Genomic DNA, 17,320 nt, shown 5'->3' on the forward strand with positions numbered 1-17,320 from the left:
ATGTTAAATAAATCCAGTGTTAATTATACCTTCTTATGTTAGCAGTCTTGTGGCATGAAATCTCATGTATTTAACATTTTTGTTTGTTTTTAAAAGGAACTATTACGTGAAAAGGACATTGTTAAAATGCTCAATGGATCATTAATATATTATGTGTAACAACAACATAAATTTACCTTATCAATCTGTGATTTGGGGTCTATGTGCATTATAGATTTAGGCTCCTCCACACAACACAACCAGTTGTCTGTGTACACTATCTCCTTGTCCAACATGCGTCTCGTTTCTTTGTCTCCACTTGGTTCAGAAATCTGAGGTGTCTGTCTGAAATCTGGTTCCGGGAGCAGCAGTATTTCGGCGGGGTCCCTCTGGTCTAGTTCTCCGAGTATGTGTCCAGTAGAGCCGTGTGTTCATCCGTCCCTGGAGTTATGACGCTCACACCTCGTCCAGACTGAAGACAGAAGAACCTGTGGATTATAATCAGTGATAGTGTCTACACTGAATGTGAAATCTCCAACAGCAAACGGATTCCTGATCTATTTCTGACAGAGTCCGAGCTCTTTACAGGACGCTTTGTCTCTTCAAGCTGTTGCGGTCCCGTATAGACACGGTGATGCTACTTTTACACCAAATATACTTTAAAACAAACACCAGAGACCGCTTAGACTAATGTGTCACATGCTGGGAATGCTAACATAATATCTAAATATAAACCATAAATGCTTAAAAATCACTTACCTCTGGATTCATGATCAGCAGAAGAATGAGCTCCTGAGCCGGACGCTCGCGCCAGAAATCTGCTGCCGCTCTGTGATTGGACAAAACGCTTCGTTCCTTTCGGAGATGATCTCCCTGTGAATGACCTCTGACCTTCTTTCTGTACGATCTGAATTTCTGCACTTTGAATTTTAGAAAATTTAATTTGATGTTCCCAATTTCTTCTTTGTTTTGAAAATTTGAAGCTGTATTTTTAAAAACTGGATATTTGCAGTCTAAGTCAGATAAAAACATCTGTTGTTTGAAAATAATGTCTAGAAAACTTTGCCTCAAAAATCCATTGTGTTAAATATTACTAATGCACACTTCTACAAAACAATAAAATAACACGACTATCTTTGAAAAAAGTGCATGTTTAAAATAATGTTTGTTAACCATATATAATTAATTAAATTGCTTAAAGGGGGGGTGAAATGCTATTTGATGCATACTGAGTTTTTTACACTGTTAAAGAGTTGGATTCCCATGTTAAACATGGACAAAGTTTCAAAAATTAAGTTGTACGTTTGAAGGAGTATTTCTGTTCCAAAAATACTCCTTCCGGTCTGTCACAAGTTTGGGAAAGTTTTTTTCGAGTATGGCTCTGTGTGACGTTAGATGGAGCGGAATTTCCTTATATGGGTCCTGAGGCACTTCTGCCGGAAGAGCGCGCTCCCGTATAGCAGAGGACTGAGAGCACAACAGACTTCACTGATCAGAGCCAGAGCGTCGCCAAATGTCACAAAAGAAGTGTGTTTTTGGTTGCCAGGGCAAGACAACCGTGCACAGATTACCAAAAGAGAAACAGCATTAAGGGACCAGTGGATGGAGTTTATTTTTACAGAGCATCAACGGAGTTGTGCAAGTGTTTGTGTTTGTTCCCTGCATTTCGAAGATGCTTGTTCACAAGGCCCAGTTTGACGACGGATTTGCGTATCGTTTATTTCTTAAGGATGATGCAATCCCAAGGAAAAAGGGTCACGATCGTGTGTTGGAACCGCAGGCGGTGAGTAAAACTGCTTCAAATATCTCTGCCTCCTTGTTAGTGTGTCCGTCTCCCATCGGAGACCAGGGTTCGAGCCCCGCTCGGAGCGAGTCGTTGCTGCTGCTGCTTTCGTTCAGTTTCAGCCTCGGGATCTGATTCTGGATCATAAATAAACGGCTGAATCTGTCTGTTAGCCATGGTTTGTTTTGGATGATGGGTTTTCCCTCACGGTAATGTCAGAGCCTTTAATATGTTTTTCAACGGCTCTGGGTATTGTCACAGCTTCCACATGCTCTCAACGCAAAAGCCTACTGGCGCTCGTGATTCTTTAGCTCCGCCCACATGCCACGCCTCCAGACGCTCGTGTTTTTCCGGGAAAAATCGGTACAGACTATCTTTCTCTTATGAATATAATAAAACTAAAGACTTTTTGGATTTATGAAGGATGCAGTACTACTCTATAGGTACTCAAGATTAACAGGATATTGAGTGAAAACGAGCATTTCACCCCCCCCCTTTAAACAATTAGAAACAAATCAGCACCATTGTTTCAAATTCAGTGTTTTTTTTTCATTTTTAAACATGTTAATGTTGATATGTTTTGCTTATGTTTTGATTTGTATTTATGTCAGTCAGTCAGTGAAATGTGTGGAAAATGAAGAGAAAGGCAGCAGATATAGCATCCTTCTTCAGGAAGAGTAGCAAGAAGCAGCCAAATGACTCTAAGACACAGGAGAATAATAGACAGGATGAAAGAGAGAAAGAACAGACTGACACAGAGAGTGAAAGAGAAGAATTTACAGAGAACACAAGCCCAAGAGAAATGTTAGGTATCATGACGATATCAAGTGGAAGTCCCTCTTCTCGAGATGATACATATTTTAATAAAAATAAACAAATACATACAAAGGTTTCACACTCAAATGTTAGACTGGATTAAAATATAAGAAAATGTAGTGATAAGTTGTCTATTTCTGAATTTCAGGATACACAGTTATGATGATCTATATTAAATCTGGACAGCTCAGGATATAAGCCCATCACTGAAAATATCACATTGATTTTCTTGGTTTTCAGTGCTGTATAAACAGATCAACTATTTTCTTAATGTCCTTTGGATAAAAACGTCTTTTGATGAATTTGTTTAGTTTCCTTGAAGCTTGTTTCTTCTGTTCATCAACACTGCTCCACACATTACACTTCCATGCATTCATTTAACTTCACATCACTGATTCCTGTAGCGGCTCTTATTCACCATCAGCTGATCCTGAGGAAACTGAACTGACGTCTAAATACTGAGAGTCCTACAATAAAACACACAGACAGTCAGATATGAGTATGAGACATTACTGCTGTCACATCACATCAGCAGATCCATCTCAGAAACACACAGTATATTCATATTACAGTCAGAGATATGAATCAGAGTATGTGAGCGGAGCGCGGAGTGGAGCGTGTGATTTTGACTGGAGCGAGGAGCAGATCTTTTAAAAGTCGGAGCGTCGTGGTTTTCACTCGCTCCAAGATCGCTCCAGCACCGCTCCGTCACGAGAACAATTCATGCCAACAGCCCGTAATATAACTGGATATTTAACAAGAAATCACATGTTGAATATATTTAGCTGAAATACTTTAGACGTGGAGTGAAGGTGGAGCGGTGTTTCTGATATCAGTGAATGTGGAGTGGAGCGGAGCGGAGTGATAATTAAATGATCGGAGCGTGGAGGAGAAATTGTTGACGCTCCACTCCGCTCACATACTCTGATCTGATGAACAACTGATCATAGATTAATAACAGTGAATGATCAACAACTCTCTCTTTATCATTTACACACAGAGACACTGGAGGAGATGAACATATTCATATATTCATAGATCATCACAGAATTAAACAGTTTAAAGTACAGAAACTAAAGCTGAATTATTATCTTATGTTCTCCAAATATGTCTGTTACTAAACTTTGTCCATTTTAAAAGATTTAAATAATAATATACTCACAGTAGTCTAATCTCTCCAGTTTATAACGTGGATCATCTTTCAGATCAGAGAGTAACTTCACTTCTGATTGTCGTAGATTATTCCTAGACAGATCCAGTTCTCTCAGGTGTGAGGGGTTTGATCTCAGAGCTGAAGCCAGAGCAGAACAACCTTCATCTGTGACGTCACACTTCATCAACCTGTAGAGAACAATGACACAGTGTTAATTGTAGTTGAAGTGTGTGTAGTTTGTTATTGACTCTAGTCTCAGAGCAGGAGAGGAGATATAATGACAAGCATTGCCACAAACTGCTGCTGATAGAATCAGATTTCTGCATGTTGATGCTCAATGCTGCTGTTTGAAACTGTCATGTGCTTCAGGACTGAACAGACACACAGAGCTGAATGTGAGATATTGTTTCATAGTGAAATAAGCACAGATCTGTCTGGAGAAACACTTACTTGCTCCTCTAATGATGACTTACAGTTTACCTAAAAATGAAGATTAAAGTTCATCAAAATCCCAGACTTACATTGAGGAAATGTTCAGATGAGCCAAGACTATTCAAACTCCAACTGTCAAAATTCAAATGTAAACAAACTGAAGGTCTTTAGACTCCATTTAACTGCCATTCTATGTTCTATTTCTAGACCATTCAAACTCATTTAACCTTCCATTCTGTCTAATATTTCTAATCTATCAATCATCTATATGGCAGGGCTGCCAACTTTTGAGTTCAGCTTAGAGTGTGATTTTGGGGGCAGGGTTTTGATATGGGGAGGGTCTTATAGATGGACGTGGCTTGGTGTGGAGAAAAATACAAACAAAAAATCCTTGCATTAGCAGAAGTGTATTAAGTATATATTGACTGTTGTAAGGTCCAGGCACTCGGCCCAAGGAAGGATGAAGGTTTCCTGTGTGTTCGGTCTTTCAGCGCGTAGAGTTAATTCAATTTAGGTTAAACTCAATTCTGACTCCATTATTTATTTAATCTGACTCCATTTTAGTATGACCTCGAATTTAGGTTGAAATGCAAATTGGATGAATGCCTTTTTAATTAGTATTCCTCTGACATTTGATTATTCTAGTTAACTCCTACTCTTATATTAACTTGTTCATTCAGGTGCTCATGTTGCTAGGATACTCTCTCACTTATCTGACTGCTTTCTTTAGTAATTTTGTCTGCTAACAGTCAAGCCTTTGCTAACAAGATGATCTATTAGCACTTAGCGTAACAGAATCCATTTAAAGGTGTTGCTAATGCAGAAACAGCTTTAACATGAACACAGAAGTCCACACATGAACAAGAAACAAAGACACACAATGTTTAACTTTCTGTATCTCTGTATCTTGATACAACTTTTGTGTTTTCTGGCTTTCTGGGTGATTTGTTTTTCACTTCACAAATATTTTACAGTGTGTCATATATAATCTTACCACAGTTTCTCCAGTTTACAGTGAGGATCCTCCAGTCCAGCACAGAGACGCTTCACTCCTGAATCTCTTATTTTATTCACAGACAGATCCAGTTCTCTCAGGTGTGAGGGGTTTGATCTCAGAGCTGAAGTCAGAGCAGAACAACCTTCATCTGTGACGTCACACTTCATCAACCTGTAGAGAACAATGACACACTCTTCACTCTCTCAGATCAGATCAGTTTAGCTGTGAATCCATTAGTAAAGAGAAAGAACAAATCAATGTGTGATGCATCACTGGACTGAGATTTAAAATGTCAAAGAACAAAAAAACATGATCATAAATCATTTAAAACCTCATTCAAAAATAAAATAAAAATTCTTTATTACTCTGTCAGGATTTTTTACCAAATAAAGGCATGTGATTGGAAACATTACAATTATTAATGATTTTGAAATAACTTGTAACCAGTGTTGGGAGTAACACATTACAGTAACATATTACTTTTAGCTGTAACACACTAGTGAAAGGCATTACTAATCAATTCTCAGTAATATTTCACTCTGTACATGTTCAGTAACGCTTTACAACACACTTTTAGCCCAAAATTTAATTGTTTAAAGAAAAAAAAAAAAAAAAACAGCAAGACATGAACGAATCAAAGATGCAGCCAATTAGTTCCATTTCCTGTTTGTGGTCAGTCAATAGCTGCATGTAAATAGCACGTTTGGAAATAAAGACTAAACGTCAGCTTCTGATATATTTGTTTAGTGATTTTTTTCATTCATCTCTCTCTCGCTGGTGTAACTCTGTATTGTGTGACGTAGTCCAGTGAAGGTGTGTTTAGGACGGGGTTTACAGGAGTGTGTGAGGATACTGTCATGACACAGAATGATCTCGTCCTCTGTGCTCGAGGTCCGAGGCTATTAGCTCCGTCCGGCTCGCTGTTAGCCTTGGCTCACACTGGACAGTGGAAAAGAGGCTAATGAGTGAAGATAGCAGAAGACTGTACATTCACGAGATGGATGTGTGCGCATCTTGTCATTTTACAATTGTATATGGCATTAGAGTTTACATATAGTCCTGTTGTGTCTAATATGAATAGACCCAAGCAATTCACAGATATTGCCAGATAATCTCTTTACCTCTACCATACTTGTAACAGACTTGGATCGTTTGTGATTCTGGCTGTCATCCTGTCTTGTGTTGTCTTGATCCTTCACTTTGTCGATTATAAGCTCTATTGTTAGTAGTCTGGATCGCCCACAGTCATTATGTTACTCCTCTACTGGAGATAAAATACTCTGCAGTACATTTTGACATTTCAGAACGTTAACTTCTATTTCTGTAGTTATTTTGGTGAAAGTAACTCAAAAGTAATACTGGAGTCATGTAACGCATTACAATTCTGAGACAGTAATATTGTAATGGAAGGAATTACTTTTAAATGACAGTAACAAGTAATCTATAATGTTTTACAGTTTGGATTTAATTTGCACAACACTGCTTGTAACGCTCGGCCAAAAATAAGCTGACTACACAAATAAACTTTTATGTTACCTCTTAATAGTGGGGGTTTGAAGGAATTCAGGAACTATAAATAACCACCGCAATAAAGAATGATAAAGAATGAAAGACAACCCAGCGTGTATTATACAAGAAGACAGAAGAGAGAAAAATATAGATATACACAATATATACAATAAATATATGAGGGTGAGTGAGTAATGTCCATGGAAGTCCAATGGTGTGTGTGTTTGTGTGTGTGTGTGTGTGGGTGTGTGTGTGTGTGTGTGTGTGTGTGCGAGTGCGAGTGAGTGAGTGTGTGTGTGTGTTTGTGTGTGTGTGTTCGGTTCGTCATCATCGGTCCGGGAGCAGGTTGAGGAAGCAACTCAAAGTCACAGCTAAATACAGCAGGTAATAAGGATCAGGCGATCGATCGCTAAATCCTAAAGTGAGCACATTGAGCAACGCTCTTGAACGCCGCTAAACAGCTTCTTTTATCAGACGTGTTACTCACAGGCGGCAAGGAACTCGACCGGAAGTTGAAGTCGGCCGCGAGCTGCCATCTTTTAGCAGAACTTCACTTGCGTTAGCATTCCCATTGACTCCCATTCATTTTGCCATCACTTTGACAGTGAATAACTTTATATCTGAGGCGTTTAAAGACTTCATTTGTCCATTATTTATTTCTAAAGATACACGAAAATGTATAAAGGGCTCCATTACCTTCTATGTTACATTATGGCCCTGTATAAACAGTTTTTGTAAAAAATAGGCTAACGATTGCGTCATAACCACTCGACTCTCTGTCGCATTACCGTACAGACAGGAGGAGAAGCTCGCAGGCAATTAACTTAATATGGCATACTAGCGTTACATTTTATAATACTATACAAAATAATTAATCAGAATAATTACTCCTGCTCACTCACGACAAAGAACTCCCCGCTCAAGCTCGCCGTCTCTGCAAGATTAACAATGGCAGTTTGCACGCACAGCTACTAGAAGATTTACATCTGTCAGACAGGTTGCTGACGTCATCAAGCTTAGTTTGAGTCTGCGCATCAGAAACGGAAGTGCTAAAAAACGCTAAGAATGGGCTTCACTTGTCTCAATTGAGTTCCAATGGGGTCGATGTGTCCATTTCTTTTACTGTCTATGGTTACTCAGCTGATCCAGGTGACATCACGGGGATTCCCGCGTCACGAGCGAACTCTCGCGAGAAGAAACAGAGTCCACTGTTCTTAACGGGGCAATACAAACATAGAAACATAAATAACAGCTGTGCCACATCAACAATCACATTAAAGGGGGGGTGAAATGCTCGTTTTCACTCAATATCCTGTTAATCTTGAGTACCTATAGAGTAGTACTGCATCCTTCATAACTCCAAAAAGTCTTTACTTTTATTATATTTATAAGAGAAAGATAGTCTGTACCGATTTTTCCCGGAAAAACACGAGCGCCTAGAGGCGTGACGTGTGGGCGGAGCTAAAGAATCACGAGCGCCAGTAGGCTTTTGCGTTGAGAGCATGTGGAAGCTGTGACACAGATCCAGAGGCTGAAATTTAATAAGAGAAGCATCAGCAAAGGCGGTATGCTATGTGGTATGTACTGAAACTGTATATATTTGCTTAGCGGTTTTGGAAAATGACTAAGTTCCACTTTATGTCGTCTTTTTTTTTTTTTTTTTTTTTTAAGCTGTAACGTTACATGTGGAAAGTGCAGTTTGATGACAACATCGCATGTTGTTTACTTGATGTGCTTATGCGCTGATAGCTAAGTTAACAACACAGAGATATTTTAAGCAGTTTTACTCACCGCATGCGGTTCCAACACATGATCGTGACCCTTTTTCGTTGGGACTGCATTATCCTTAAGAAATAAACGATGTGCAATCCGAAATGCAGGGAACAAACAAAAACACTTGCACAACTCCGTTGATGCTCTGTAAAAATAAACTCCATCCACTGAGGTCCCTTAATGCTGTTTCTCTTTTGGTAATCTGTGCAGGGTTGTCTTGCCCTGGCAACCAAAAACACACTCCTTTTGTGACTTTTCGCGGCGCTCTCGCTCTGATCAGGCTGTGCACAGCCTCTCTCTGCTCTGCTATACGGAAGCGCGCGCTCTTCCGGCGGAAGAGCGCGCACTTAGGACCCATATAAGGAAATTCCGCTCCATCTAACGTCACACAGAGCCATACTCGAAAAAAACTTTCCGAAACTTGTGACAAACCGGAAGAGGTTTTTTTGGAACAAAAATACTCCTTCAAATGTACAACTTAATTTTTGAAACTTTGTCCATGTTTAGCATGAGAATCCAACTCTTTAACAGTGTAAAATGCTCAGTATGCATGAAATAGCATTTCACCCCCCCCCTTTAACATTTAATCAGCAGCTTTATAAACGTATAACTCTTATGTGGCCGAGCTACAAACTATCTTCTGCTCATCAAGGCTGCATTTAATTAAAATAAAGTAAAATAAAATAAATATTGTGAAATATTATTACAAATACAAGAAAAGATTTCAATTTTAATACCAAATGTAATGTTATTCCTGTGATGCAAATCAGAATATTCTTCATTATTATTCCAGTTTTCAGTGTCACATGATCTTTTAGATCTTTTATTAAATAGAAATCATTTTTAAATGCCTTCACTCAGTTTTGTCGCTTTCATGAATGAATAAAATGATTAATTTCTCTCTTTTTTAAAATCTTCTACATATAATTGAGTGGTATCATTGTTTTCACAAAAATATTAAGCAGCAAAACGGTTTTTAACAAATGTTTCTACAGCAGTAAATCACAATGATTTCTGAAGGATTATGTGATACTGAAGCTTCTTTGTAAACAACAACAGATTTATAAATGTTTCTAATGATGAATATTGTGTTCCCAAATGCAAATTAAATAGTGATGGGAAGTTCGATTCTTTTCGGCGAACCAGTTCTTTCGGACGGTTTGATTCAAAAAACCGGTTGAAAAAAACGGTTCAGCGGTTCTTTTATGCTCGATGACGTAATGTCGTCACATCTATCAAACATTCAAATATATAAAGTCAGTAATCAACTTTAGTCAGTTAAAAACCTCATAATCATGAAACGTTTACAATTAAGTTTTGCAACAACGCACCCAAATACAACAGCAATAATGTGCATAGGATAATTTAAGTCTTGAAGATATAAAGTAAATAAATTAGGTGTCATCAGTGCCGAAACCATGATCCACTTACTATACATAATCTATTGCGATGTATTTGTTATTAAATGAACTTACGTTTTGCCAGATTGCCCTTGATTCAAGCCCTCGGTTTACCCGCGCTCATAACATTAGCACAGAATCAGTTCAGAATCAATCATCAAAAGAATCAGTTTGGTTCAGACGCTCTGTGTGTCAATCTGCTTCATGCTGAATCACACATGCGCAGTACCATCAGCTCCTCTGCTCTCGAATCGGACGTGTCCGAAAGAAACGGTTTTCAGTTCAGTGTACTGGTGATCCAAAAACCGATGGAACCGGTTCTTGACTCGAGAAGGAGAATCGCTCTAACCGGCACGTGCTGCAGTTCAGTATCATCAGCTGCTCTGCTCGTGTTCATGTTCTGTTTACTACAAACTCAATTTGTGAATCTGTCATCATTAACTATAAATACAATACAGATATTTCATAAATCATCCCTTATTCCTATTAAACTCTTGAGTCTTTAGAGTCTTAATTGTTGTCCAACTTCCCTGAAAACACCTTTTGGTCTATACATTATCTACAATATACAGATTAGAAACATTAATCTTAAAAAAAAAAAAAAAAAAAAAAAAAGTTATTTTATCACACTTTCCGATGTTTAACAAAATACTTTAAAAAAAATACACGCATGCGCAGTATCATCAGTTCATCGGTTCTCAAATCGGACGCGTCCAGGCAGCAAGGAAGTCGACCAGAAGTTGAAGTTGGCCGCGTGCGCGATCTTTTAGCAGAACTTCACTTGCGTTAGCATTCCCATTGACTCACATTCATTTTGTCGTCACTTTGACAGTGAATAACTTTGCATCTGAGGCGTTTAAAGACTCCATTTGTCCATTATTTATTTCTAAAGATACACAACAATGTATAAATGGCTCCATTACCTTCTATGTTACATTATGGCCCCGTATAAACAGTTTGTGTAAAAATAGGCTAACGATTGCGTCATAACCACTCGACTCTGTCGCATTACCGTACAGACAGGAGGAGAAGCTCGCAGGCAATTAACTTAATATGGCGTACTGGCGTTACATTTTAAAATACTATACAAAATAATTAATCAGAATACTTACTCCTGCTCACTCACGACAAAGAACTCCCCGCTCAAGCTCGCCGTCTCTGGAAGATTAACGATGGCAGTTTGCACGCACAGCTACTAGAAGATTTACATCTGTCAGACAGGTTGCTGACGTCATCAAGCTTAGTTTGAGTCTGCGCGTCAGAAACGGAAGTGCTTCACTTGTCTCAATTGAGTTCCAATGGGGTCGCTGTGTCCATTTCTTTTACCGTCTATAGACGCGTCAGACAGAAACGATTCTCGGTGGCTGTTCGTTCGTTATCTGGCTCGGCTCGGTGTTCATCTTCAATTCTCTCTTCACAGCAGTTCAATCAGTGTACTGTTTGAGTAAATTAATTACTCCGGGATATTGGTTTATTCTGACTCGGAGGGAGTGTCAGTCATGTTAAAAAAGTTAACAGCTAAAGTAATTTGTGGATTAATGCTTATTGGAGACGCAAACCGTTTCAAACGATTCAATTATATTTGGTGAACTGGTTCAACTGGTTCACTAAGAAGAACCGGTTAAATTGAACGATTCGTTCAAGAATCGGACATCACTAAAATTAAAGTGTCTCAAACCAAGCGCAGCACTAACAGTGAATCAAAACCAGAAACTGTACAGTAACAGCAGACATGGAGCGTCACACTACAGTCTTTATAAACTCTGACACGAAAATCACATCCCTGCAAATAGTCTGTCTTATGAAAAATCACATAATTCATTACACAGCTGAGCTTTATATTGATCTGTATTTATATGTACAGAGTAGTGGTGTGTGTGTGTGTGTGTGTGTGTGTGTGTGTGTGTGTGTGTGTGTGTGTGTGTGTGTGTTTCTCCATCACTCAAGGATATCAGAACCTGAGATCTCCTTCACTGTGAGATATTATTCATACTTGCAGATAGTACTTAACAAGACGAGCTATTAGCACTTAGCGTAACAGAATCCATTTAAAGGTGATGCTAATGCAGAAACAGCTTAAACATGAACACAGAAGTCCACACATGAACAAGAAACAAAGACACACAATGTTTTAGTTTCTGTATCTCTGTCTCTTGATACAGCTATTGTGTTTTCTGGCTTTCTGGGTGATTTGTTTTTCACTTCACAAATATTTTACAGTGCGTCATATATAACCTTACCGCAGTTTCTCCAGTTTACAGCGAGGATCCTCCAGTCCAGCACAGAGACACTTCACTCCCAAATCTCTTATTTTATTCCCAAACAGACTCAGTTCTCTCAGGTGTGAGGGGTTTGATCTCAGAGCTGAAGTCAGAGCAGAACAACCTTCATCTGTGATGCCACAATCTCTCAACCTGTAGAGAACAATGACACACTCTTCACTCTCTCAGATCAGATCAGTTTAGCTGTGAATCCATTAGTAAAGAGAAAGAACAAATCAATGTGTGATGCATCACTGGACTGAGATTTAAAATGTCAAAAAAAAACATGATCATAAATTATTTAAAACCTCAATAATTGTGTGTGTATAAAGCTCACACTGTCAGGATTTTTAACCAAATACAGGCATGTGATCAGCTAGAGACAGTCTATTATATAATTACAGCACAACCGTTGTGAGTCTATGACAGCATTACCAATCTCAGATTCTCACCGTCATTCATTAAAAGTCACCGGGTCGAGAAACACGTTTCAGTGGGGATCCTAACCTACCGCCACACACCCCAAGAGAAAAAAAACTCTGACACGGAAATCACATCCCTGCAAATAGTCTCTTATGTTAAATCACACTATTCATTACACAGCTGAGATTTATATTGTTATATTGATCTGTATTAATATGTACAGAGTAGTGCTCTGTGTGTGTGTGTGTGTGTGTGTGTGTGTGTGTGTGTGTGTGTGTTTCTCCATCACTCAAGGATATCAGAACCTGAGATCTCCTTCACTGTGAGATATTATTCATACTTGCAGATAGTACTCACACCTCAATGTACTGCAGTGCTTTACTAAACAGTAGGTAATAACATATTCTTTCTCTGATTCTGTTGATTATAAACAGATGGTGTCTTCTAGTGTCCTTCCTTGTGTCTCTTCCTAAAGCCCCCTACACCTGCTCCTAATCACACTGAAGCTGCTGATCAGTAAAGCTGTTCTTGAAGCTGCAGGAAGAGACTCACGCTTCTGAGTTTGGGAACAATATGAGCTGCATGTGATTGATTCTCCAGAACATCTGATCAACACCAGGACACCACATATATATTTCATTATACACATGTTAGACGTTTTATTTCCATGATCTGAATATTTTCTTATTATATTAGCAGAGTCCACACCAAAGCAATAACGATAAAGGTACAGAGAAACGATATCGTTGGAATCACTTTCAGAACAATTTTTCTTTTTCTGATGAACGATAAAAACATTGACAGTCAATCAGAATCAATCCTGCTGTAATGAGCTCGAGAATTTAAAGCAGCAGACGCGCGTGCGCTTATAATACACAGACAATATTGTTCGCTGGTGTGGATGCTAATATCGTTATATTTATAGTTATCTTTATAGTTATCGTTCTTGGTGTGAACGGGCCATAAATGAGAAGAAATGCAGATTTGTCCTCATGTCGGTCTCCTCAAAAGACCACTGTTCTTACTCTCTCACTTATCTGACTGCTTTCTTTAGTAATTTTGTCTGCTAACAGTCAAGCCTTTGCTAACAAGACGAGCTATTAGCACTTAGTGTAACAGAATCCATTTAAAGGTTTTGCTAATGCAGAAACAGCTTTAACATGAACACAGAAGTCCACACATGAACAAGAAACAAAGACACACAATGTTTTACTTTCTGTATCTCTGTATCATGATTGACAGTTGTCTCATCTAGGGCTGTCACGATATTACTGTATTTTCCGCACTATACTGTTTTTTATGGCGCACCGGATTATAAAGCACATAGAATAGAAGATACTACAGTCAAACGTTTGATTGGGTTTGCGTTATGCATCCACTAGATGAAGCTGTGCTAAAGGGAATGTCAACATTTTGACAGAGCGTCTTGATCCATATATAAGGCGCTCCAGATTATAAGGCGCACTGTCGTTTTTTGAGAAAATTAAAGGCTTTTAAATGCACCTTATAGTGCAGAAAATACGGTAGATGTTTCATATCACGCTTATTGTTGCCATAAGAATTCACAATATCAATATATTTACTTTGTTTATTAAGTTTTTCTTTTTCACCCAACGAACACAAGGATACTGATAAACACAGGACACTTCTTTAAAGCTCCTATGAAATAACAAGAGAGAAAATACTGTCAGTTCAACAGTATGATGAATAAATATTAATGGTAACACTTTACAATAAAATGTCATTTGTTAACATTAATGCTTTAACTAACATGAATCAACAATGAACAATACATTTATTACACAATTTATTAATCTTTGTTAATGTTAATAGAAACAGTTATTCATTGTTCATGTTAGTTCACAGTGCATTAATGTTTACAAACACAACTTGTGATTTTAATAATGCATAAGTAAATGCTGAAATTAACATGAACTAAGATTAATAAATGCTGTGGAAATATTGTTCATTATTATTTATATACGTTAACTAATGTAATTAACTAACGTTAACTAATGAACCTTATTGAAGAATGAACGTAGATGAGGCATTAAGTGCATAGCACTGAGACCAACTTAACATTTTATAGTTTAATGTAGAAACGTTTATGAAATGTTTCATTTTAAATATTACGATATATCATCACACACTACATTAACCCGATATTGATAATTGTTGCTTTGAATATCACAGTTACCATCAATACCGGTATATCACGACACCCCTAGTCTCATCCAATCAGTAGGAAGTATTACATTCACAAACAATACCTAATTTTGTTTAATATTGTCTGACTTGTCATTGTGTTTTCTGGCTTTCTGGGTGATTTGTTTTTCACTTCACAAATATTTTACAGTGTGTCATATATAATCTTACCACAGTTTCTCCAGTTTACAGTGAGGATCCTCCAGTCCAGCACAGAGACGCTTCACTCCCAAATCTCTTATTTTATTCACAGACAGATCCAGTTCTCTCAGGTGTGAGGGGTTTGATCTCAGAGCTGAAGTCAGAGCAGAACAACCTTCATCTGTGATGCCACAATAACTCAACCTGTAGAGAACAATGACACACTCTTCACTCTCTCAGATCAGATCAGTTTAGCTGTGAATCCATTAGTAAAGAGAAAGAACAAATCAATGTGTGATGCATCACTGGACTGAGATTTAAAATGTCAAAAAAGAAATAAAAGTATCATAAATAATTTAAAGCCTCATTCAAAAATAAACTCCTTTACACTCTCAGGATTTTTAATGTCTTATGTAGACATTAATGCAAATCTATTTAATGACACTATTCATTACACAGCTGAGCTTTAGTGTTATTTTTCAATCTGTATTAATATGTATGGAGTAGTGGAGTGTGTGTGTGTGTGTGTGTGTCTGCATTAAGAGTATGTTTGTGTGTGTGTGTGTGTGTGTGTGTGTGTGTGCGTGTGTGTGTTTCTCCATCACTCAAGATATAAAATCCTGAGATCTCCGACACTGTGAGATATTATTCATATTCAGTGTAAATTGTGTCAGATAGTACTTACACCTCAATGTACTGCAGTGCTTTACAGAACAGCAGGTAATAACATACTCTTCACATTCGCATTCAGTATTATAAATACAAGTAGTTCGTGTCCGTGCTGTCCGTGTACGTGTCTGGATTGCTCACACAGAAAGTATAACACAGTCTTTACACTCCAACAGTCTTTTGGAAACAGGGTTTTTAATCACACAAACAGCACTTCAGCTCGACTGAACAAAGTGTTCATAGAATGCAGTTCTTACAGGAGACTGAATAAATGAATCTGCTCCTGCGCTGATTGTAAAGAAGAACGTGATTGGCTACAGCGAGAACATGCTACGATTGGTCAGCGGTGTGTGGCTGTTATCTGATTGGCTTGAGCAGACGGTGGGTGGAGTCACAAATACACAGAAAGACTTTCACTAACGAATGACAGGAAAAGTTGTGTTTGTAGAATAAAGAGATATTTGTGAATATGGTTTTTATTTTCAAATATCATTATATTTATTTGCCAATATTTTTATATCATTTTTAATATATTTTTTTGTTAATCTCAACATTCATCTGTGGATCATAATCTTTTAATTTGTAATTATGCAACAATTCTATCTCCATGCACCTAGCCCTGATATCAGTTATTAAAATAATTAATATTCCCCCATCACTAATATTTATGTATATATAATATCACTGTACTATAAACACAGTTTCATCTCTCAGAAGCTGCTTGTCACTGCAGAAGAGTATTTGATGAATCAAGCTGCTAAAGGAGTGTTTTCTGCTTCCTCCTGATCACTTCTGAAGCAGAACAGCAGCGGAGAGCAATGAGGAGAAGAGGAGAGAGATCACATGACATCAGCCAATCAAAACAGAGCGCATTTATCACAAACCCAGCGTTTCTGACACTAATATTCATCTTTTCAACATCAGTCACTGTTTGAGTTATTTTTCTCTCCTCATTGGCAGCATTTTTTTTTCTTACTTTGAGCAAAAGTTTTTTCCTGAAAACAAGATTTAAAATCTGAAATCATTTTGCTTCTCAAGTAAATTGATCTTGATTCAAGAATGTTTAGATATTCTTTCTAGAAAACAAGACAAAAATCCTAAGAAAATCATTGTTTGCAGTGAAGTAAACTGAGCACTTCTGAAGTTCTGTGTTTGTTATTCAGAACAAATTCAAGCAGCAGTAAATCTCAAGACTGTGTGCGTGTGCTTATGTTTTACTGTACGCTACACAGCACTGCATCAGATTTAGACCGTATTTCACTGTATTCTTGACATAAAATCAAGAAAAGCTGCTTTACTTCACATCGGAGCATTAAAAGTGTCACCTGTTCAGTTCATGGATTTATATTCTGAATGAATCAAGGTGAATCATCAATCAAGCTGTTTCAGAACTGCAGAATTCACACAAATCTCTGCATTAATTCAAGAAATCAACAGATAAATGAGTAAATGAGAAGGAGCAGGTTTGTTGTGGATGTGAAGCCGTGTCTCTGACATTGTTGAGCAGCGCTCGAGCACTAAACTACTGATGAACTTTTCCTGAAACACACAGAAGAATCTTCTCCAGCAGCGTGTTCACGAGAGAGAAGCTCTTCATTCCTCTCCTTCACAATCATAAAGATCATCAGTGGTGTCCTGCACATCATTGTTTTGAGCTGACTGTGAGATCTGATGCTCTAGAGCTGGATTTGTGTTTATTATAGTCTTCAGATCCTGATCTGATATATAGACCGTCTTTTATTTCTGTGTTTGGACACTAATGTTGTGAATCAGAGCTTG

At 37.9% G+C, this 17,320-nt stretch overlaps 1 protein-coding gene and 1 long non-coding RNA gene across 2 annotated transcripts in view; one reads left to right on the forward strand and one right to left on the reverse strand.

Moving 5' to 3' along the window:
• Positions 1 to 17,320, reverse strand: part of LOC127964884 (NACHT, LRR and PYD domains-containing protein 12-like) — a 1,383,583-nt gene that overhangs the window by 1,182,332 nt on the left and 183,931 nt on the right. The window contains exons 6-8 of the mRNA XM_052565314.1: positions 14,903 to 15,076; positions 12,083 to 12,256; positions 5,158 to 5,331 (exon numbers count right to left, since the gene is read on the reverse strand). Coding sequence (XP_052421274.1) covers positions 5,158 to 5,331; positions 12,083 to 12,256; positions 14,903 to 15,076 — 522 coding nt within the window. The remainder of the gene's footprint in view (positions 1 to 5,157; positions 5,332 to 12,082; positions 12,257 to 14,902; positions 15,077 to 17,320) is intronic.
• The window catches only part of LOC127964964 (uncharacterized), a 528,628-nt gene that overhangs the window by 341,483 nt on the left and 169,825 nt on the right, over positions 1 to 17,320 (forward strand). The window lies entirely within an intron of this gene.

The sequence above is a fragment of the Carassius gibelio genome, chromosome B9, assembly GCF_023724105.1.
Source record: "Carassius gibelio isolate Cgi1373 ecotype wild population from Czech Republic chromosome B9, carGib1.2-hapl.c, whole genome shotgun sequence".
NCBI classification, from domain to species: Eukaryota; Metazoa; Chordata; class Actinopteri; order Cypriniformes; family Cyprinidae; genus Carassius; species Carassius gibelio.